This window comes from Berkeleyomyces rouxiae, assembly GCF_048999995.1.
Source record: "Berkeleyomyces rouxiae strain 22BRR77 chromosome Unknown BrBRR77_ptg000001l, whole genome shotgun sequence".
Lineage (NCBI taxonomy): Eukaryota > Fungi > Ascomycota > Sordariomycetes > Microascales > Ceratocystidaceae > Berkeleyomyces > Berkeleyomyces rouxiae.
Window position 1 is genome coordinate 893,634 of NW_027396491.1, and position 21,293 is coordinate 914,926.

The following is a 21,293-nucleotide window of genomic DNA, read 5'->3' on the forward strand; positions in this document are numbered from 1 at the left end:
AGGCGCGTGTATATGATAGGGTCGCGATGGCAAAGAACCCCAAAAAGAAATCAAAAAAGTACAGTTAGCTTGAAAATAAAAAGTGTGTCGAAGAAGTGCGACAACACCAAGATGCTGCGGCAAAGTATGTGTTTCACAGCAGGACAAGCGCGAAGTTTTGCTACTGCGAAAGAATGCTAATGTGGCAGATGAGAAGGAAAAATGAGACCACCCCTGGCGCATTGATCCTTGAGGTCAGGTCCGGGATCTGGATCACGTGCATTTTGACTTGGTCCCACTATTTCTTTCAGACAGGAAACAAACAACAAACAAGCAGTATGTGCAACGGCGACACAATCAAGACCGGCGTTTTTGGCATTTAGTTTTGGTATTAATTAATCGAAGCAATAAAGCTAGTAATGGCAGTGATTCAACCCAATGCAGGGAAATATCTTTGAAGCTAGGTTCACAGAACTCCAGATTCCCCGTAGAAAATAGCAATGAATGACAAAGAAAAGAAGAGATAGACGGGCAAGCTTTAGCCCAGATGGTTGAGTGTACTAATGGTACGAATCAAAGTGTAGTGTCATTGACACACATAATACAAAGGGAACAAAATATCATACTTTTTCCCATAGCGATTGGCCGTTTGACCCCGTCGAGGGAATTGCAGCCATGTGTATGAGTATAGAAAGTTGTGTGGTAAGTTGAGCAGCAGCAAAGGCTGAGCATGGAAGGGCTTGGCTGTTGGTTGTAATCCAGTAGACGGACTACTTGTTACAGAAGAGAAAGGAATACCTGTCCTAGATAGTGGACATGTAAAGGGGTAAAGCTCGTGTATGCTTGAGGTTAATAGAAATAAGGCAGGAGTGAACTGTTGTCAAGTGCGCGTGTCGGAAGTTCTTTGTTCCTAATGTGCAAGTTCGTGGGCGACAGAGCAAATGGATGGTAGCATAGCGTTGATAATTGTGCCGGGAGTATCATGCAAGAGCATGGCAGTTTCGCGTCGTCATTATCCTGTGGTTAGTTGAAATCCATACGACAAAGATACTTACCTAACCAACAGTTTGCGTACACGCCATTATTTTTTGGCTGTACCGGATTTTGCACAGGCGCGTGCTTCCAAGTTTCCCCAAAGCAACCAAAATGGTTAACTTCTAGGGAGCCATGAAGACATAGGAGATGGAGTAGAAAGATGGTGGGCAAGGGACAAGCTCCAACGCTGGAAAGCAGCCACTGAAAGCGAAGGAGAAAGAATTTCTACGAAGAAAACAATTATGAAAGAAAATAGAAGACGAGATGTGTGAGGAGAGGAATGAACAGCGTTCAAAGGTGGGGAGAATGAGCCTCATTGGTACATTTTGGGTCTTCCAAACTTTGAGGTGGACTACCAGAGGATAGCGAAGCTTGCGCAACGACATTTATGACCGAATTCGTTTAGCATCTAGTTGAAAGTTAGTATAAACTCAGCCGACATCATTGCACGGAAACTTACCATTTTCGTCGGTCTCGAGGAAGTCCTCCTCCTCGGGACGCAGACGCTTGCCCTGGTCGTTGATCTCATGGGATTGCGAAAGGATACTGTCATCGCCGACATCCAGGGCCACTCCGGCGTTGTCGTCGTCGTCCTCGTCATATGTAATTTCATCTCCATGTTCTGTAGAACTAGAGGGACCACTGGGATGGGTGCCGTCGGCAGTTGAAAACTCGTTCGTCACCACGTCTCCGTTAATGTCAAAGAATGTGTCTAGATCAGCTCCGACGTCAACGTCGGCAGCGGAGAAGTTGGTAGCATCAAAGCTTGCGCCAACATCAGAATCTAGAGAAACTTCAAGTGTGGTATCGAGTTCAAGACCTGGGGCATTTACTAGGAGAAATATGTTAGCACTTTTTGATGGCAAAGTAGTTGAGAGCGTATACGCACCATTGGATCCATCCATCAGGAATTCGGCATTATCGACGCTGACGCCACCCTCTTCGTGGTCATCGAGGTAAAGCTCATTTTCACCAGCCTCACTTTGCACTAAGGTGGCTTCATCCTGGGCATTATCAATCACACCACTGGCGAAGTCCAGGTATTCGTCTCGATTACCCTCGTTCAGCTCATCATGAGCCTCATATTCCTCATTGAGAGGCTGTTGTTGCTCAGATGTAGACTGCTGGGTGATGGTCTCGAGATCGTCGGCGGGAATTTCATCTTCTTCCTCATCTTGATTTTCCTCCTCCTCTTCGTCACCTTCAGCAGACTGCTCATCGTACTCTCCTTGCACGGCTCCATTCTGCTCTTCATAATCTTCATTTTCCTGTTCATCTTCGTCTTCTTCCTCAATCTCATCGCTCTGATCATCATCTTCTTCAACATCTTCCATGTCTTCATCAGCATCCTCGATGGATGGCTCACTAGCAGTCTCTTGAGGGAAGCGATGTGCAACGCTTTCAAGACTGGAGCCACTGTAAGCTTCCTGGAGCAGATAAGCCAGGCGGCGTGTCGTATTGAGTCTTGTGTTGAGGTAAGTGTACATGGTAGGTACAGAGGAGGGATTTTGGTTCTGAGACAGCTTTAGGAGCAGATTGTACAGCTGACGAAGGGTGATGGAGCCCAGTACGTCGGCGTTGGTTGTCTGTAGAAGGTTAGTGTTAGTTTGCTACACATTGTAAGAAGCTGACGAGTTGCACGTACCTCGGAGTATTGCAAGCCTAGATCATCGATTTGCAGAACTAGCTCCTCATTTTCCTCCAAGTCATCGGTAAGTTCATTCCTGAAGCTAGACAAGACGTCATCTATGGGGGCGTCCAAAACGCCCACGTCATGGAAGAATCCCATCTGTGTATCGATGTTGTTTTGGCCGTGGAAGAGGGGGTACTCCTCGCCGTTATAGCGAACAGTGATATCCGGCACCAGTGAACTTGTGGGAAAGCCATCCTGGTCCTCCTGGTCGACAGGGCTTGCATCGGCGCTCTCGTGTTCCTCGGCCTCGAGGGTTTTATCGGCATGGGAATGAGAGTTGTCTTGTTTATCCTCAACATGATCGTGGAGCGATACGCCAGACTGCTCATTTTCGCCATCTTCAGTAGGTTTGCCTTCAACAATAGTCAAGTCACCATGAACAATCATTGAAGCATCTTCAGTGTCGTCAGCGCCAGTGAAGCCTTGATCAATGAGGACGCCATCAGGAGCCTCGCCATTGAAGCTTTCATCCTGGCCTGGGTCTGCAGTGCTTTCTAAATTGGCAGGCTTGGCTTCACTGGATGAATGGGCCTCGAGGTCCGTGTTATCCTCATAATCGATTTCATTCTCTTCAACCCCGATCGGGGCAGTAGACACAGCAACGTCATCGGCCTCAATCTCAAGTTCATACGAGATGTCATGTTCAAAGGCTCCTTCGCTTGCATGGTTTGCAGCGCTTGCTGATGCAAGGTCTTGAGCTCCTTCAGTTTCATCTACAACTGCGTTGCTCTTGGAGTCTGGCGTAAGGAGGGGATCATTGGTGGCATGAGGGACCGTGGTTTCTGTTGAGAAACCGCAGTTTGATTCGACGGCAGACTCCTTATGGTCTTCCCAGTCGATTTCGTTTTCAATCATGTCGTGTTTTTCGGTGTAGGAGATTGAGGCGTTGTCGCTCGCATCGAAGTTAATGATGTCAAGTTCGGCTTTGCCGTCAGAGCCTTCTTGCGAAATGACTTTGGTAGCCATCGTCTTGGCTTTGTAGAGTGTATGCGATAGGATGTTGGATGTATTTGCGCCTGGTAGTATTGTGGAGGCGGGTGTTTGTCTCCCCGCCGGCTCAGGTTTGATTGCCGATGTAGATTGCTGGCTTTTCTACAAACGGTATGCGACGGATTGGCAGAAATGTGCGTGAGCCTGTGGCAGAAGTACGCAGGAGCCTGTTGGTGTGAGTCTTTGCTGAGTGGTCCTTTATGCAACGTCTGGACTAGTTGGTTGGTCGCGTAGAAGGGAGCTCCAACGTAGATTATCAGGCAGATGGATAGGTGGATATTTGTTAGGTAGGTAAGCCTGACGCGAATCTCGTCAGCCTTGATTTTTTCGGTCGAGGGTCGGCGAAGGTTGGTGATCTCAAAAAGACTAGGCGCTTGAGAAAAGAGGAGAAAGGTAATTTTTCCTGGGTTTGTGGATAGGGCCGCAAAGAGCGTTGAGAAAAAGAAGAAGGAAAAGGCTGAAAGAAGGTCAGTCAGGACGGAAAGAAGAGCGGAAAATCGTCGCAAGGCGGCCGTGATTGCGAAGAAATGAGAGAAAATGGAAAATACCAAGTTCGCAGAGATGATCAAATCAAGCAAACGAAGATGACGGCTAGGAGTGCGCAAGGGCAGGGAGAAAAGTGGAGCCCAAGCTCTTGGTAGGGTTGCCCCGGCTTAACGGGGGCGCGTTCGTGTTTGTGCCTGAAGCTAGACGGAAGCTGGGTGCGACTTAGCCGAGATTTAGCCGGAAGAGTATCGGCTTTATCACGTGCGGCGGTTGTTTGGTGTATGGAGGCTAGAGTGAGAGACACACTTGACGAACGAGACTGCGTTCATTGGCTTACCTTTGTAGATTTGCTTGGTTCTTCTGCCTGTGTGCTGTGCTCTTCTCGCCATCAACTTTGGAGCCTATGCTTCAGCGATCTCCAGCGCCCTCACCTCCATTTACAGAGGCCCTGCTGGCCTGCCCCACTAAGCGGTTGTCGTGCAGGGGCCACACCCACTGGCTCTTTGAGACGACACCTCGACTGTTAGGACAATCTGTTCCCGACCTCATAGCTAATTAATAGGAGAACCTCCCATCCGACCATCACCACGTCATCTCGCTGAAAGGCATCTTCAATTGATCACCGCATCTCCTTGCGTTCTGCCCCTTCTTGGTCTTAGTCGTCTCTTTAATTGTTACCGCCTGCCACACAACTCACAATGGTACGGGGCTGCCACCTCACCCAAGCTCCTCCCGCCCACCACACCACAGCTCCCAGCTAACTGTCTGTCCTATTGTTTCTAGGTCGTCCTCGCCGCCTCAATTTGCACCCGCGGAGGGAAGGCCGTGCTTTCCCGCCAATTCCACGAGATGCCCCGATCCCGAGTTGAAGCCCTGCTTGCGTCATTCCCGAAGCTGGCCGACAGCGGCACGCAACATACCACCGTCGAACAGGACAGCGTGCGCTTTGTATACCAGCCGCTGGACGAGCTGTACATGGTGCTGATCACGAACAAGCAGTCCAACATTCTGCAGGACATTGACAGCCTGCACCTCTTTGCGCAAGTCGTTACTAGCACGTGCCGCAGCCTGGACGAGCGCGAAATCCTTAGCCATGCCTACGATCTTCTCAGCGCTTTCGACGAGATTGTGACCCTCGGATACCGAGAAAACCTAACCATCAGCCAGATTCGGACCTTCCTTGAAATGGAGTCGCACGAGGAGCGCATCCAGGAAATCATTGCCAGGGTACGTCTCACTTGGAATCTCCGGCCCTGCCCCGTTAGCGCAAGTTGATATTAACACGTGATGCACCAACAGAACAAGGAGCTTGAAGCCACCGAGGAGCGCAAGCGCAAGGCCAAGCAGCTCGAACTGCAGCGCAAGGAGTCTGCTCGCGCCGGCCGTGGCCCTGGCAGCATGGGCGGCATGGGCGGAGGTATGGGTGGAGGCATGGGCGGCCCCCGCACTCCCACCTATTCTTCATACAACTCCGCGTCTGCTGGCCGGCCAGCTACCCAAGAGACCTTTGACTCTTACGAGGCCGAGAAGAACAAGACCTTCCAGAAGTATGTTTCTCGCTCGACCGCCAGAACCCTTTTCCGTTTACTTGACCTAACAAAAATGATAGGTCTTCTACCTTCAAGGGCAAAGGTATGCAGCTGGGTAAAAAGTCCAAGACGACCGACATGTTTGAGCGCGTTCGCGGCGAAATGGGCTCCGAAATCGACAACACGCCTCTTGTCACTCCCGCCCCTCAGGCCCCCAGCCACTCTGTCGCCCCCGAAGAACACCACAGCGCCGTCGACCGCGATGCCATTCACACTACCATTACCGAAACCATATCCGCCAAGATCACACGTGACGGAACCCTTACTTCTCTAGCCGTAAACGGTGACCTGTCTCTGAGAGTGTCTGATGCCAGCATGACCAAGATCAAGCTAGACGTCAAGGCTAATGCCAAGCACGGCGCCCAGTTCCGCCCGCATCCCAATGTCGACAAAAACCTTTTCAACAGCTTGCGCGTCATCCAGATGGCCAACACTGCCCGGGGCTTTCCCGTCAATGCGTCGGTCGGAGTCCTGCGGTGGAAGGCTTCCCCCAAGGTTGATGACAGCAGCGCCTGCCCGATTACCTTTACTGTGTGGATCAACAAGGATTCTGACAAGTACTCGTTAACGGTGGAGTACGAGCTGACTGGCGGCGAGGATCTCAACGACGTGGCCGTTCACATACCGTATTCGTCGGAGCCGGTAATAACTAGCTACGATGCGCAGTACGACATGGACGGCGAAACGCTGACCTGGACGCTGGGCAATGTCACTGCGGACAACTCCTCGGGCTCATTCGAGTTCGAGGCAGAGGCAAACGACGAAGAGGAGTTCTTCCCCATGAGCGTGCGTTTCACCAAGGCCACGCCATTTGTTGATGTTGAGGTCAAGACCGTTTCCTTGGTGGAAGAGGATGAGGAGGTCACCTTCTCACAGGAGTACAAGACGACGGCAGAGAATTTCCTGATTGAGTAGACAGTCTTCGCTGCAGTGCTCGGGAGCAGTTGCGGTGGTTTAAATGCTTGAATGCTTGCATGTTTATATTGGACGTTTCAATGTTTTGATTGATCCCTCACGTGTTGCCGTCTGCTGTGAAGGGCTTAGTGCAAGTATACACGAGTGTTTTTGTTCATGTTTTCGTAATTCATCTTGGGGCTCTCAACCAAAGCACCCAGATCGTATGTCTAGTAACTAACTACATCAAACCTCGTAATAGCTTCATGCACCAACATCACTCAACCGCAAAAGTACACCAGTCCCATCAGCCAAGCCGTACATACTTCCACATGCGCAAGCACTCCTGCATATCACTCGCCAGCTGTCCGTCCACCGCCTCGCCAGCTCCACTAATCACCGCCACCAGCACTGCCGCCCACGCAAAGCTCTCCGTCCCATCGCGCAACGCTTCGTAGTTTTCATGGCGCATGCCTGCGTTATCAGCCCACACCTTCCACATCTCGAGCATGCCGAAGATGCGCTTAGCATGCGCGCCATCAAGAATCATACGGTGCAGCGCCTGGCCGGCTGCCTGTTTCAGCGTGGAATCTGCCGGCACGCATCTCTGGGCCTTGAGCCACACAAGCAGGTGCTCGCCGACAAGTCCAGGCGCCCATTTGGGACTCTGGAATGCCTCGCGGTTGCGCTGCTCAAGGAACCTCTGGCGCTCCTTGTTTTTACTGACGACTGGGCAGAGAGAGATGAAGGTTAGCAATGCCGTAATATCAACAAGGGGAAGCTGTCGGGAGCTGCTCACAGTAGTCAAAGTCGTCCTGGCGCTCACGGGCCATCCGCTCCATCTGGGCTTTCATCCGCTGGTCGGGCGGAAGCTGGGCCTCGCGCGCTATCGCCTGCATGCGGTCTCGTGACTGGCGGGTGTGGCGCTCCAGGTTTTGCTGCTGAGAGCCGTCGGGCGTCTGCCAGTCGGGCGTCTGGCTGCTATCGACGATGCCCAGCAGCTCCAGCACGCCGCAAGGGATGCTGGGCAATGAGGCAAGGCGGATAATCTCTTTGGGAACTTTGTAGTTCCACAACACGGTGCTCCTGGAGACTCCGTAGGCAGTCAGGGCACTGGCCAGCCAGGCGCCGTCAAGGCTCGTAGGCTGGACTTTGAGATGGTCAATGTACAGAGGCTCGGGGAGCATGAAGGAGTTGGCGTTACTGGCCTGCGGAATGGCTTCGATCAGGCCGTCGTAGGAGATGTGGCAACAGATATCCCGTGTAGTATTAGCATCGGCTTGCTTCTGCACAGAGTCCACCAAGGCGCCAAGTTCATTTTCCTCGTGAGGCTCTCCTGTCTTGGTGGTTTCCGAAGACTCCTCCTTTCCCGAAACAGTAACTGAACTATCAGAGTACTCTTGTCCGCTACCTTCACCGCCTTCAGCATCATCACCAATCTTCTCCTTCACTTCGTATTCAGGCAGAGGTACAACAGGCGCAGGCAGCCGGACCCAATACGGTGGCATAGACACTTGATTCCGAGTGGTCCAGTTAGATGACCAAGTTACAGCCAACGACAAGTTGCCATCCGAGTCATCCAATGGCGCGATACTAAGAGCCTTTTGGCCGTTTGGGCCTTTCATCAGGTCCCAGCCGACAGGTGTCCAAAGCCCATTTGCGCGTAACATCTTCCAACCCTGCGGCTCTGGCGCAGCACCTGTACAAGCAAGCATCAAGACAGAGATGTTAGAAGTAATTTGATCCGTGCTATGATGGGGGAAGACATGACTAACCAAGATCCAACAAGTACGAAGCTAGATCATCAAATGCAATCTCGGCCTGCGGCTGCCTGACCTGGTCGGTATACGCAACACGCTGTGTCCTGGAGCCAATCAGACGTCGGCGCCAGTTGAACGTCATCCACGAGCCCCCAGGGATAATGCTCGGCGTGCGGCTTGTTTCCCAGTACTCGTCCCGGTCACGCAGGCGGTCGCATGGCTTGATGGCATAACGAGGCAGCTCGATCTCGATGACGCGGTTGAACAAGTCGCTGCGCGTGACACCCTCGAGCTTGCTACGCCGGAGCATCTGGCGGATCTTGGATTGCACTGCCAGAGTGACAGCGGTGTTGTACAGAATGGGCATGACGCCAAGCACCGCAAGAGGGACGCCAATGTACGTGATGACATCAGACGCCGAGGTGTCGCCACTGTTGTTGGCGCTCATCTTGAGTGAAGGTTGCCGGATGTACCGTATAGATCAGATAGAGATACACTTGGAGTGTCCTCGTAAGCTTGTGGGCACATGTATATGCACAACGAGGCTGTTTCTGGCATTCTCTCTTTATCGTCCTGCACTCCCACCCATCCAGCCCCCGTTATCCCATGTTCAAACAACTGACCGCTACCCACCCCAGTCCTGGTCACACATAGATTCCGGGCGACGACATTCATGATTGGAGGTGTAGGGTTTGTTGATTATTGCTAACCCTGGCTATAGGGCTTTGCAGCTTGAACAAGTATCGATTGGGTGGATGAGAACCAGCCCATTTATCCACGTTCAGAGATGCAGCCAAAATGGTTTCTGCGAATCGAGTCTTCGAGGGACTATGCGGCGACAAAACAGCACCACCGAAAAAAGGACTCTTGGACGCTGACACTAATCTAGCGTTTGTTAGATTATCCGTATGTCCTGAGTCGACGACCTGCCACAAACTCCAGTCTACATGGATGTGGCCGGGGGAAAAACAACTGTAGTTGTCTGAATGTTTCATAGCTCGGGATCCTTTTTTTTTCTTTTCTCAAGTGCATCTCAATTCAAAAGGAGCATTCAAGCTGGATGCGCGACACTAATAGAGAGAGGGCTCATTCTCGCTTTGCTTTTCCCTTCTTGGACGGACTAGCTGCACGCTCCCACTCCACTTTGAGCACTGTCCATCGCGCATTACCGAGACATCTGGAGTCTGGAGCCTATGTGGAAGAACGAGCGGCACAGCCTTCTGTACAAATTAAAGTTGGGCAAAAGCTTGAATAGTGTTAGTTAGCTATGCGGAATAAGCGAGCTGGGCTGATTCGATATGGGCTGGAGAAAGAGTATGTGCCTGCCTCTCGGGTTCCCTTTGTTTTGATTGTGTATATAGGTACAAAGAAGTGTGTTTTTTTTTTTTTTCGTTCTCGATGAAAGTGCGCCTAGCTATCTTGTCTTGCGCCTAGCCTCATGTCCCTTTGTTACACCTAACTACGTCTAGTTGTGTAGTTTTCAAGTAACAAGCCTGTACATATAGATACACCACTGTGTATACAAGCACAAATATATCGTTCATGTGGTAAGCAATCTGTGCAGAATCCTGGCTTTTCTAGTATCCACCCACAAACCACCCTTCATATTGTCATTGTTTCCCCCAATCAACTAGTCTGCTCCGAGATCTAATAGGCGCTGTATCGACAAGTTTAAGTACATTCAAGTAGCTACACAATAGACGAATGAATTAATGAATGAATGTAAATAACTAGTTGCACAGTTGTAGTTGGCTCTGGAAAACGCAGTTACTCTACAACAGAAGATAGAAGGCTACCCTGGCTTCCATCGGACTTCTAGTCAGCTTCTAGCGCCAGTCTAGAACCTTCTGACTCCCAAGACAAGCCAACGTCTGGCGGCATATGGATTTCCCGTTGACATGAAACACAACCGTGCATAATAAGCCGAGCCTGTAGTGCATTTGCCACAGTTAGTTTTGTTGTACAAGGTATAGACAAGCATGTGTTGTCGTAACCTCGGCCTCCGACCTAAAAAAAAAGAAAACAAGAAATTCTCCTTGCTGACTTCCATGCTCCCCGCACGTGCCATGGGCATGGGATCCCAAGGAATGTTTCCTTTTATTTGGGTCACGAAAGCCCCGACATCTCTACGACCTCCCGCTTACAACTATATGCGGAGGCGACGGTTCAAGCCAATGCTCGAATATCCATTGGTAGAGCTGGATCTTTATTTCCGTTGCTATGAGAATAGGGTGAGCCATACAGTAATAGCCGAGTAGGTATTGTGTAATTATACATATAAGTAGTGAGGCGTCCTTTGGTCTAGTGGCTCTGGAGATCTGGTTTGAACTGTTCATCTCGAGATCTCAGACAACACCGATTACCAGGAAAACACACTCGATCCTGTGGCCTCTACTTCTGATACTGCTTCTGTTAACCGGACCTTTCGTGTCGCGTGGGCTCCCTTGTTCAGTCTTCTCTATCTTGTGCTTTTAGCCCACATGGTCAACTTCAACAGTATCCCAGCCATGGGAAAGGCTGCCCTGGCGTGGCTTACCCTAACGTCAACGCTCGCGGCTGCTGGCTACCCCGATCCTGAGTTTAGGAATGGGCTCACGGGGCCTGCTCCTATCGACAACGCTATTCAAGTTCGGTTCAAGATCCCCAGCGGTGTTTGCCGGACTGCAATGCCTTACCAGGAGCAACGGACCGGCTACATCACTATTCCTGCCGACGGCGACATACCCGAGCAAAACGTATTCTTCTGGTATGTTCGTGCTCGGGAGCGCACCAACGCGCTTACGCTGTGGCTTTCCGGCACCCCGGGCCAGAGTTCACTGCAGAGCTTCTTCACGGGCCAGGGCCCTTGCAATGTTATTGAGAGTGGTATGAATAAGTTGGAAACTGCCGCTGCCGAATGGGGCTGGGACCGAGCCTCCAATCTACTTTTTGTCGACCAGGTAAGAAGACAGTCTCTATCTTAAACTTCAGCCTGAAATCCTACTGGCTCCGTGGCTAATCTGGGTATGTCTATGTAGCCTATCCGCTCTGGTCTTTCATATGATACTCTCATGACTGGCAGTCTTAATTTGACCGACCGCATCTATCTGCTCCCTGAGTTGGACCCAGATGAAGAAGATCTCCCGGAATTCCTGTTGCCAAAGGGAACCTTCCCCTCCAAGGAGGCCACCATCACCCACACCAAGGGTGCTGCCAAGACAATGTGGAAGTTCATGCAAGCCTTCTACTCTGTCTTCCCTGAATACAAGCCTCCCACTGGTCCTGGAAAAAACCTGGGCCTGAATATCTTTAGTGAGGGCTACGGCGGCAAATTCGTCGCTACGTTCGCCGATTACTTTGCCAAGCGTGATGCCGAATACTACAAGAACGAGAGGGCCGGACAGACAACCTATCCCATGAACGTCAAGTCCATTGGTATTCTGAACGGCTGTGTGGACCCACTGGTTCAGTCTGAGTTCACCATCGATCAGGCCTGGCGTAACCCGTACGGCCTCAAGTTTGTCAGCCGCGAGGTATACCTCGATACCAAAAGAAAATGGAATTCTGACAATTCTTCCTGCCGTTCCAGTCTAAAAAAGTGTTACGCACTAACCAAGGACCTAGACTACGACTCCAAGGTTCCAGATGCTACCCAAAAGGTTTGCAATGACGCTACCATCGCGTGTGCGCGGGAGCAAAATGAATGGTACATCTTTCAGGGTGGCAGCTTGCTGGACATCACCCATCGCTTCCCTGACGTCCCGGCACCACTGCATCACCTTGAGTACTTGAACCAGCCGTGGGTGCAAAAAGCCATGGGCGTACCGCTAAACTACACCGAGGTCAACTTCGATGTCGGCATTAATTTACTGCGCAGCGGCGACTGGGCGTATGGCCCCATGGTGCCGTACCTAGCAAATGCACTTAAGAGGGGCGTCAATGTCGGCCTGATGTACGGCGACCGCAACTTCATGTGCAACTGGGCCGGTGGCGAGGCCCTGTCAATGGCGGTTGCTGAGGCTGCCGGCGGTCAGTACGCCGACAAGTTCCCCAAGGCCGGCTACTCGTCCATCTACACCAGCGATAGCTATGTGGGCGGCAAGGTCCGCCAGTTCGGCGGCCTTTCCTACAGCCGCATCGAGCAAGCTGGGCAGCACATCGCTGCCTACCAGCCCAGCACGGCGCTCCAAGTCTTTGGCCGTATCATCAAAGGCGTGAGCGTATCGGATGGTCAGTTTGTCAACATCAATGACTATTCCACCAAAGGCCAGAATACTATGGAGGAGGATCTCGACATTTACCCTCAAATGCTTGATCGCTGCTACCTGCGTGCCATGTTGACCACCTGCACCAGAGAGAATATTGCTCACATTCTCGCTGGCGAGGGTGTCATTATTAGCAACGTGTGGTACGCTCGAGAGGCTGATTGGACTCCATCTCCGCAGGTTTTCCCGAGCTCACTCTATGGACTGTACGTCCATCCACTTGGGGCACCCAGAGATGAGTGAGGATATTTTGGGGTGGGCTCAAGTGTTACGTTTATAAGATAGAGGTATTCTGGAGGTAATTTTCTTTTTTTTGGGTAGAACGCTGTTTCAATAAATTCTTTTGCCATTACAAGTCGTGAGTCGTGACCATCAGTAAAAGTATGTTGGCTATAGGCGCACTCATGATCAACGCTCCGCTTTCATGGCAGTCGAGTCTCCAACAGCCGTTGTGTTGATGGACGCATATTCATATTCGTCCGCGTCTTCCTGGTCTCCTTCGTCGTCGGACTCATTCTGGGCACGGCGCTGTCGACGACGCTCCAGTTGGATAAGCATCTCCTGATTTAGCTTCAAGTCGGATGCCATAAACATCTAACGCCACATAGATTAATATCCGTATCCGGGAAGCCGATAACAGCAAGAGTTAACAATCAAAAAGGGGGATAAACTTACAGCTGAGCATCCAGACTGAGGGCACTGAACAGGCGCATGTCGCCCCGATTGTGCCACGTAGGCGTAGATTGCATCCTTCTCAAACACGTGGATACACTTGGACGTGCCATATGGATTCGTCAACTCCCGCAGGGACAAGGGACACTTGAAGTCCTGCTTTACGCGCTGGATCACCAGCTCTTCGTCTGAGCCATCCTGCATCTCTGTGTCCGACTCTTCACCCAACAGCGCCTCACGGGTCGGTAGCACAGGATTCCCTTGTTCGTCGAACCAGCGTCTTTTATCGGGTACCTCGCGGGTTTCTTCATAGATGCTGTTGTGCAGTTGGCGGCGGAAGGCTGCATAGTCGTTGTTCAGAGCATAGCGCTCATAGGATGTCATTTTGTCGTATGCTGCGTCCTTGGTGCGTACCGCGGTCGTAAGGGTGCTCTTCAAACTTGAGAAAGGCGGGATGGGCTGGTCTGAGGATGTCGTGCTGGCCCCAGGCTTTTGGTCTTGGGCGCCATTTCCGTTTGCTACTTCGTCTTCGATTGCCTGCCGCTCCGCTTCGGCCTCTTGCTCTTCCTGCACCTGCCGCTGACGGTTGGCAACGCGGACTCGTTCAGCCGCACTGTCCATGGCAGCGTTGAAGTCTTCTGTTTCTGCCATCACGTCAATCATCTGGCGAAGCTTACGCTCGCCTTCCGCTGTTAAGCTCATCGAAGAGGTAAGAAGCTTCTCCAGCACCGACTCGGCGGTTTGCTGTGACTGAGCCAAGTACGCATCCCGCTCTTCAGCCTCGTCCTCGCCCCAAAGCTCTTTTTCTTCGTCGTCCATGCCGCCGTTAGCGCGCCGTTGTGCCTTAGCCACGTATCTGCGCTGGGAAACCAGCGCGTCGTTGACAGCCACGATAGCCTTGTTGATCCCCTCCATAGCCCTGCGTGACTCCTCGACAATGCGCTGGGCCTCTCGGTTGGCAACTAGCTTCTTCATGGCTTCGGCAGCAGCTGCATTCGGAGGACCAGCCATCTCTTCATAGTGAACACCATAGAGGTTGCCTTCGCCGCCGCCGCTGGTGCTGATCTGGGATTGATCGACAGATTCATCGCTGTCACTGTCGTTTTCGCGTGGGGCCACAGATCTCCGAGGCGAGTTGCCGCTTCCCGCGGCTAGTCTCCGTCGATGGCTTTGCGATAGCATTTATGGCGGCTTGAAAACAGCTGCGTATTAAATTGTGAGTGTCTCTGTCTTTGATGCCGCCATCAACGCGAGGCGCGTCCAAAATAAAGTGGAGTACAGCATAGCTACCTAGAATATCTATCAACCCGAGTTATGGAAAATTTTGCTAACCCTAGACCACAACCACGTCCTGGTCTAGAAAATCTACGTGATGATCATGTGAAGTATCGAGAGGCTTTTCCTTGGGTCTGGCTTCTGGTTCGCCGAGCATGCGGAGACTTGCAGTCTCTTTCATCTCCAGATTCATCCTTAACATGTGCCCGTTTGCGCCCAGATAAAGACGTTCTCGGCTGAGCTTTCCCCTCAACCGAAGAATCCCCATTTCTTATCTCAGTCTCAATTTTCATTTCCTCTTCTTCTGCCTTTTCAAGAAGTGTCCGAGCTTTGGCACGACTAGGCTTCTTGGTTGATTTTGGAGCAGGGTTGCTCGTTAAAATCTGCCGACCTGGTGCAAAGCAACTCGTACGCCCGCCAACGGTAACCAAGGCCAGCGCTTCCCCGTTGGGCAAGACTCCCGGGCCCTTCTTCCCACGATTCCAGCGGTGCTTGAACAGCCAATCTTCTGGGAACTGCGATTCATCGCCTAGTTTGTTGACTGCCAGGGCACAAACCGCGATAATGGAATCGTAAAGGCGCGTCGAAATGTCATCGGCCATGTCGCAGCACAGCTCTTCAGGATGAATACGTGCGTGGTAAAGAACTTCGTCGGCAACCCAGTTGCCAATACCACACATGACCGTCTGGTCCAGCAGGAAAGCCTTGACGGGGCAGCGTCGCTTGGAAAGTTGAGCCTGCAGCCATTCAAGAGACACTTGGTCGGCAACAGGGTCTAGGCCGAGCCTTGCCAGTGGCGGCTCCCGCCGAACCGACTCCCTGTCACCGTCAACAACGATTATTTGGCCTATTCGCCGTGAATTGGTGTATGCAAGCTTGACCGGCATTGTACCCTCTGTCTCAAGGTGGAACTTCCAGAATCGTGGCGGCCATTCAGTGCCAGTGCCCATCTTCTTATACCAGCCCTCTGGTGCTGTTTTTTCACCTTCGATATGCACCCATCCTGTGTAACAAAAGCTCATATATTAGCCTGGTGTGAAAGATGTAGGATTGGGCGTATCACGAACCAGTCATTCCCAAGTGCATCACCGCACATTTGTTCGAGTCCAAAGCTAGCCTAGTCCGTGTTAGATTGTGACAAATTTATATAAGCTGTAACTGTGACGCACCAAAAGTATTTCCCATGGCGTTCTACTGAAAGAATCTGTAATCTCAAACATTGTCGTAAGCCAACTTGTGAACTCATAACGTTCATAGCATAGCTATGATATGTTGGTACACACCTTTCGTCCAGTGAGTTCAGCTGTAACATCACTCTTCAAGACAATCGGATCTTCAACAGCAGTGACATTTCTGATCGTCTTGCTGACCAAGTGCTTCCGGAGAAAGTGCACAACTCTTGCAACTAGAATATGATGTTGTTAGGAGCAAAAGGGTTGGGGTTGATGGATCCACAAACAAACCTTCAGCTATCTCAGGCATGGTACGGATCACTCTTGATGGGTTAGAGGCTTGAAATATATACAAAAGCAGTATATTGAACAGTGTATCGATCACACAGGCTCAACTTTGTTCTCTCAAGAATTACATCTATGTCTAACTGATTTAAAGTGATGCCAATCCTCATACACCAGCCGCTTATTCCCACGGCAGTTCGGGTCGACGCGACAGCACGTGACACCGGACTTCGCTTAGTCAGAACTGAAGGAGCCCGCCCCGCTTATAACCTCCAAAAGGCCCCACTCACAAAAAAGTTTCTACAAAAGCGCGATTTTGCTTCTCAATTCTTCCATTTCTTCTTCCTCTTCTTCTATCATCGACAACGCTCTCAAGTAAGTTCTCTATCCTTTGGTACCAATCCCAACATAGAGTTGGAGCCTTTATCCAACCATCTCCTTTCCCATCATCTACCTGATGACAACAGCAAACCGCAATCAAACTAGAGTCTTTGACCCTTCTGGGTGTGAAACTATTTTGCATGTCAGTCTGACAACATCTCGAAAGAGATTGTTTATGATTGTCTAGTCGGCCTCTACATTGCATGGCTTTATTGCAACATAAAGCTAACAGCAACAAAGTTTTAGAGCTGCTATGTCATATTTGTAGATATTTCTACTTCCATGTCCTGTCTTGGTAAGCTTCCACTGCTATTTAGCACCATCCCCCCGGGTTTCTTCTGATGATCAATTTTTTGTGCTTCGGCACGTTGGAATTACCGTCTGATGTCAAATGACGATATCAACTGGCTGTTTTCTGATTCGAAACCTTCACTCTTATCCGCTCATCGCTTCATGCTCTCGAGACGAACAATTGCTAACAGTGCAATTCAGAAATGGACAGGACAGGACGTACTCGTAAGGTACATACACCATCTCCCCATCTGGCTTCGCAAGTAGCAGTGTACAGCACACGCGGGAGTTCTTTGTGATGAAACGGCACTGGGCTCCGAGTACTTTAGACGGTACTTTATGAGCGATAACGCCTTTTTGCGGCAGGCCTAGAAAACCTCGCCCACTGATTGAACTCGCTATGCAACATTGATATAGATGAAGCCAGGCCAATTAGCTTTGGGTGTATCATTGCTAACATGTCTTGAAAAGACTAACATTGCATGTGTCTGCAAATGGATTGCCGCTCGTGGCGCTGTTCACAGCTTCTCTAGAATGGTAAGCTTGAATTTCTCGATGCACCTCAATGCCCACCTACATGATGATCCTCATTTAGATGACGAGTCTTATTTGCGCTTGCAATGCAGACAACATCTTTTTTTTTACCATTCATGCAACTTCTGAAACCTTTACCTTCCACAACTCTTCTGTTCATCCCTCCCGTCAACACCATCACTAACAATCGTCATTGATGCTGTTCAGGTATGTAAATAAAACAAACGTCATCCTCACGATGCGTCCTATCGGAATGCAACACTGCACCCGTACTGTTACCATCCTTGGGCTTCTCTCGCTGTATCTCCATGATGAACCAAAACTACGAATCCAAACAATGACAAGCATATGTCTGAGCCGAAAGGCCACGAGCGACAGATTCTTTTATCTGACTCCAGACGAGAGAAGCCCTCTGGTTTTTCTCCTTGTCTACGCCAACAAGTGGGCAAACGAGAACAAGCACCAAACACAACTCTCTTGGAAGCCGAGCATTTAATGCTGACTTCGTTGTTGGCAGTAGCACAATACGTGACCTTCTAAACAAACAAGAACGAGGAAACAAAATGAAAACAAGAAGAAAAAGAAAAACAGGTCTCCCAGAGAATCCTGCCCGCTGCTAATGGTAAGCTTCACCAGCCTCTTTTACCTTGCCTTTATTGCTTCCAATCTCTCAACGAGATTGATCTCCGGGTTTACATGATGACCTTAAAATTTTTCACGACGGTCAACTTAGCCATAAGCTATGACGATATTTGCCTGTGACAGGGCAACTACGCGCTGATATCCCCTCCCTCTCCCAACAATAATTGTCAATTGCCGTTTATATGCGTCGACGTTTTAGACTAACAATGGTCTTTTCAAGATTTCCAGGTTCAACCCGTCCTTTCGAGGGCAATCGTAGATGTAAATAACCCAATAAGAAAAAAAAGTTCAACCCAAATTTTTTTTGTCTTTCAATTGATCAAATCATACGTGTGAACTACTGATTCTTCGAGGCCAGTTGAGCTCGAGGCAACAATTGGACCTTCCTTTTCTGAGGCCCGTTAGCTTTTCAGACTGATACGCTGCTGCTCTCGAATCATGCTGGTCTTGGTCTCGTTTTTGACTCTACGTATTCAAGTCATGTCATGTTCCAAGGCCAAGGTCAACCAACCTCCGTATAATTTCATTAAGTGTCATCAACTATGTGTGCCAACCACTAACAATAATAATGTGCATTAACAAGATAATCCAAACAATAAACAAGACCTTGGACAAGCGGAATCATTAGAGGCAAAAAAAACGAAGGAAAATCAGCCCTGCATACAGTGGTGGTGGTGAGGCAGTCCTCCTCAGGCATTAAATACATTGGCCACATTAGTCAAGCTTCTTTATTTGGGCACACTGGCATCGGCCACAATACCCCCCTCTTGAGGAGCGAGGCCTGGTGTTGTAGGGCTGGCAAGCGCTGACTTCATGTCTGCAGCCATTGGTGAGGTGGGCATAGTGGGAGAAGCCAGGCTGTTGACACGAGACACGCCAGAGGCGGCAGCGTCCTTCATGGCTTCATACCAACGCTGGGCCTCCGAAGCTGAACTAGCCTTGAAATTGAGTTCCGAAGAGCCAGTCAGCTTCGAGCTGAGGTTCTTGCTAATATCCTTACCCTTTACACTAAATTTCTCGCCCGAAGGCGGGGATACAACAGCATCGGGCAGGTAAATCGACAATTCAGGCTTGGGATCAGCACGGACATCGTCCGTATCACGAAACTCATGAAGGTACTTGCTGGGAGTGATGACATAGTATCCAGAAGCGTGGCCCCACGATAGCTTGTTGCGAGATTTGCGCTCGAGCAAGCCTTCAATAACTGGCGTTGTTGACGTATGCTTCATGTTGGGGAAAACAATGGAATCAACAGCGCGAGGGGGGTCGTTGGGGTTGACCAAACGGTCGCCATAGCGCTCCTGGAACTTGCGCCACTCAAAATCAACAGGCACACGCTGCACAGCGCCCAACATGTCCGTGTGTAGCATGCGGATGTTTTCGCCTTGTCCGCCGACAATTCCAGTGAAAGCTTCAATAGTCTGTGAGATGGTGCCCATAATGTGCGATTCAAAGGTGCAGAAGTTAGCTTGCACGGCAATGAGCTCATTGCGATGGTTATTCTCCTCTTGAACTTGCTTGTGGAGTCTATGCGCGACACCACGGCGCACGACATAGGGGTCTTCATGGCCGGAAATACGGGCACCAGCAGACTCATACGAGGCGGTTCGTTGGCCTAGCAGTTCGATTTGCTTCTGGGTTACACCACGGGCCTTTTCGACGTCTTTGGCACCCTTCCCAACGCCATTGGCGAGCTCCTTGACCTTGAGCTTGATCTCCTTGTGCAAGCGTTCGAGGATAGGGAGAACGGCGTCCTTCAAAGACTTCTCAGTCTCGAGGTTTGTGTTAATTATGGCCTGAGTGTTGAGACGAATATTTTCGAAGAACCCGGCAAAACCAACAGCGTCGCCGTCGAAGTGGTGGCCCTCGCGGAGGGGGTTCGCAATCGTCTGTGCAAGCCCCGGATTGTCAGTATATGGTGATCACCGAGGGAGAGTGGGGGAATGAAGTGGCGGAAAGATCAGAGGATAGCATACCTTAAGAGCCTTCTCATACTCCTTGGCGTGGGCCTTGTGAATCTTCTCGACGGCCGTAATGTAGTCCTCAAGATAGACAACAGCGTGCTTCCAAGCTTGAAGACGTTCCGCCAGAAGACCCGCAGTCTAGATAACTGTTAGCAGTAGGTTTGTGAGGCGGCAGAGGAGAGGGCTCAACAGCATACTGTATTGGGGTCAGCCTCGGGAATGGCGTCATCGCTGAGGCCGCTGAGGCCCGTCAGGCCTGTAGCCGTCCGAACTGGCATTTCGCCCTGAATGGGGGACATGGGCTGACTAGGAGCAGCCATCTTGAAGAACAGGCGAAGGGTAAGGCACGGGTTTTGGTGGAGGTGGGAAAGAATGAAGGCCAGTCAAGTATGTTCCGGCGAGAGCTTATAGCAGGAAGTGGAAGAAGAACAATTGGCGCGACAAGAGGAACGGGGAGCAAAATATCTTGGGGACAGATGGTTGTCGAGAGATGCAGCTAACAAGGGAGCTGATGAAGGATGGAAGCGGCGGGCGAGGGAGCAAGAAAAAGAGGGGCTCCAGCCAAATATAAAGGCAAGGAAGAAGCAGGACTAACAACGGATGGACTGCTGCTATAATAATGAGAGGGGCGAGAAGGCGAAGCGGTAAGATGAGAGCGAGCGTCGTGCGGCACGGAATAAAATAAAGCGGGAGAAGCAATGCGGGAGTATTTTGGTAAGCGGGAAGAAATGTGTCAGAAGGGGAGGAAGAAGAAGATAAAATGGCGCCTGAGAAATAAGAAGCAAGGCCGTTTCTTTAAGCCCAAAGCCCAGCAAAATAAGGGGGAAGTCGAACAGATGGCACTTGCCTGGAGTAACGAGCAGCTGGTTGGCAGCCAAGAAGGAGAACAGGAGGAGCTTGTTCCTGGATGGGCAAGATCAACAAACGGATCGCTGGGTTGCTTCCACTCGCAGCCAAGCAGCTGCCAGAAAGCGGCCAGCAAATAGCCGGCAGGAGTTCTTACCCGACAGCAGCAGGCTACAGCAGATTTTGCCAGCAGGAGCAAGAGCAACAAGCAGATGTCACAGCATGGCAGTTACCACAAAGCTGGTGTCGTACATAAAAAATCATGTCGCATTAAGAGATCAACAGATCAACAGCATCCAAATCCGTGCCTGTACAAATGTGCTAGTTATAACTGGCTATTCTATACTTGTCTACTTGTCTACTTGTACGACCGTCTTGGCTGCAACCTTTATTTTCCCCAGCGTGGCGCAGTCCATTTGAGCAACCAAGTCTGACTTCCGCCGCCATGTCTAATCCAGCTTGCATGAGAACAAAGACAAGACGATCTGCCTCTGCCTCCTCAGCTTTCCTCGGCTTCCCTGTTTCGAATCGGAGGATTTCATCAGCGCGCACACAGAGATC

The 21,293-nt window shown here is 50.6% G+C and overlaps 7 protein-coding genes across 7 annotated transcripts; 2 read left to right on the forward strand and 5 right to left on the reverse strand.

Moving 5' to 3' along the window:
- Positions 1-1,400: 1,400 nt before the first annotated feature.
- Positions 1,401-3,673, reverse strand: BROUX77_000280 (uncharacterized protein; the record flags this gene model as incomplete). The annotated part of the gene is made up of 4 exons (XM_073747378.1): positions 1,401-1,423; positions 1,475-1,846; positions 1,904-2,600; positions 2,660-3,673. The coding sequence occupies 4 exons, from the start codon at positions 3,671-3,673 to the stop codon at positions 1,401-1,403; spliced, it is 2,106 nt and encodes a 701-aa protein (XP_073608517.1).
- A 1,208-nt stretch (positions 3,674-4,881) lies between these two features.
- BROUX77_000281 (uncharacterized protein) lies at positions 4,882-6,687 on the forward strand (the record flags this gene model as incomplete). Its single annotated transcript, XM_073747389.1, has 4 exons — positions 4,882-4,884; positions 4,967-5,410; positions 5,483-5,730; positions 5,793-6,687. The coding sequence occupies 4 exons, from the start codon at positions 4,882-4,884 to the stop codon at positions 6,685-6,687; spliced, it is 1,590 nt and encodes a 529-aa protein (XP_073608518.1).
- A 286-nt stretch (positions 6,688-6,973) lies between these two features.
- On the reverse strand, positions 6,974-8,874 carry BROUX77_000282 (uncharacterized protein; the record flags this gene model as incomplete). Its single annotated transcript, XM_073747400.1, has 3 exons — positions 6,974-7,395; positions 7,466-8,365; positions 8,442-8,874. 3 exons carry the CDS (start codon positions 8,872-8,874, stop codon positions 6,974-6,976), a joined length of 1,755 nt encoding a protein of 584 aa, XP_073608519.1.
- A 2,032-nt stretch (positions 8,875-10,906) lies between these two features.
- Positions 10,907-12,913, forward strand: BROUX77_000283 (uncharacterized protein; the record flags this gene model as incomplete). Its single annotated transcript, XM_073747411.1, has 2 exons — positions 10,907-11,365; positions 11,444-12,913. The coding sequence occupies 2 exons, from the start codon at positions 10,907-10,909 to the stop codon at positions 12,911-12,913; spliced, it is 1,929 nt and encodes a 642-aa protein (XP_073608520.1).
- Positions 12,914-13,078: 165 nt separating this feature from the next.
- On the reverse strand, positions 13,079-14,524 carry BROUX77_000284 (uncharacterized protein; the record flags this gene model as incomplete). Its single annotated transcript, XM_073747422.1, has 2 exons — positions 13,079-13,264; positions 13,346-14,524. The coding sequence occupies 2 exons, from the start codon at positions 14,522-14,524 to the stop codon at positions 13,079-13,081; spliced, it is 1,365 nt and encodes a 454-aa protein (XP_073608521.1).
- A 194-nt stretch (positions 14,525-14,718) lies between these two features.
- On the reverse strand, positions 14,719-16,099 carry BROUX77_000285 (uncharacterized protein; the record flags this gene model as incomplete). The annotated part of the gene is made up of 5 exons (XM_073747433.1): positions 14,719-15,620; positions 15,685-15,734; positions 15,787-15,821; positions 15,901-16,022; positions 16,081-16,099. The coding sequence occupies 5 exons, from the start codon at positions 16,097-16,099 to the stop codon at positions 14,719-14,721; spliced, it is 1,128 nt and encodes a 375-aa protein (XP_073608522.1).
- Positions 16,100-18,650: 2,551 nt separating this feature from the next.
- Positions 18,651-20,206, reverse strand: BROUX77_000286 (uncharacterized protein; the record flags this gene model as incomplete). The annotated part of the gene is made up of 3 exons (XM_073747444.1): positions 18,651-19,811; positions 19,899-20,024; positions 20,084-20,206. 3 exons carry the CDS (start codon positions 20,204-20,206, stop codon positions 18,651-18,653), a joined length of 1,410 nt encoding a protein of 469 aa, XP_073608523.1.
- Between the last annotated feature and the right edge of the window lie 1,087 nt (positions 20,207-21,293).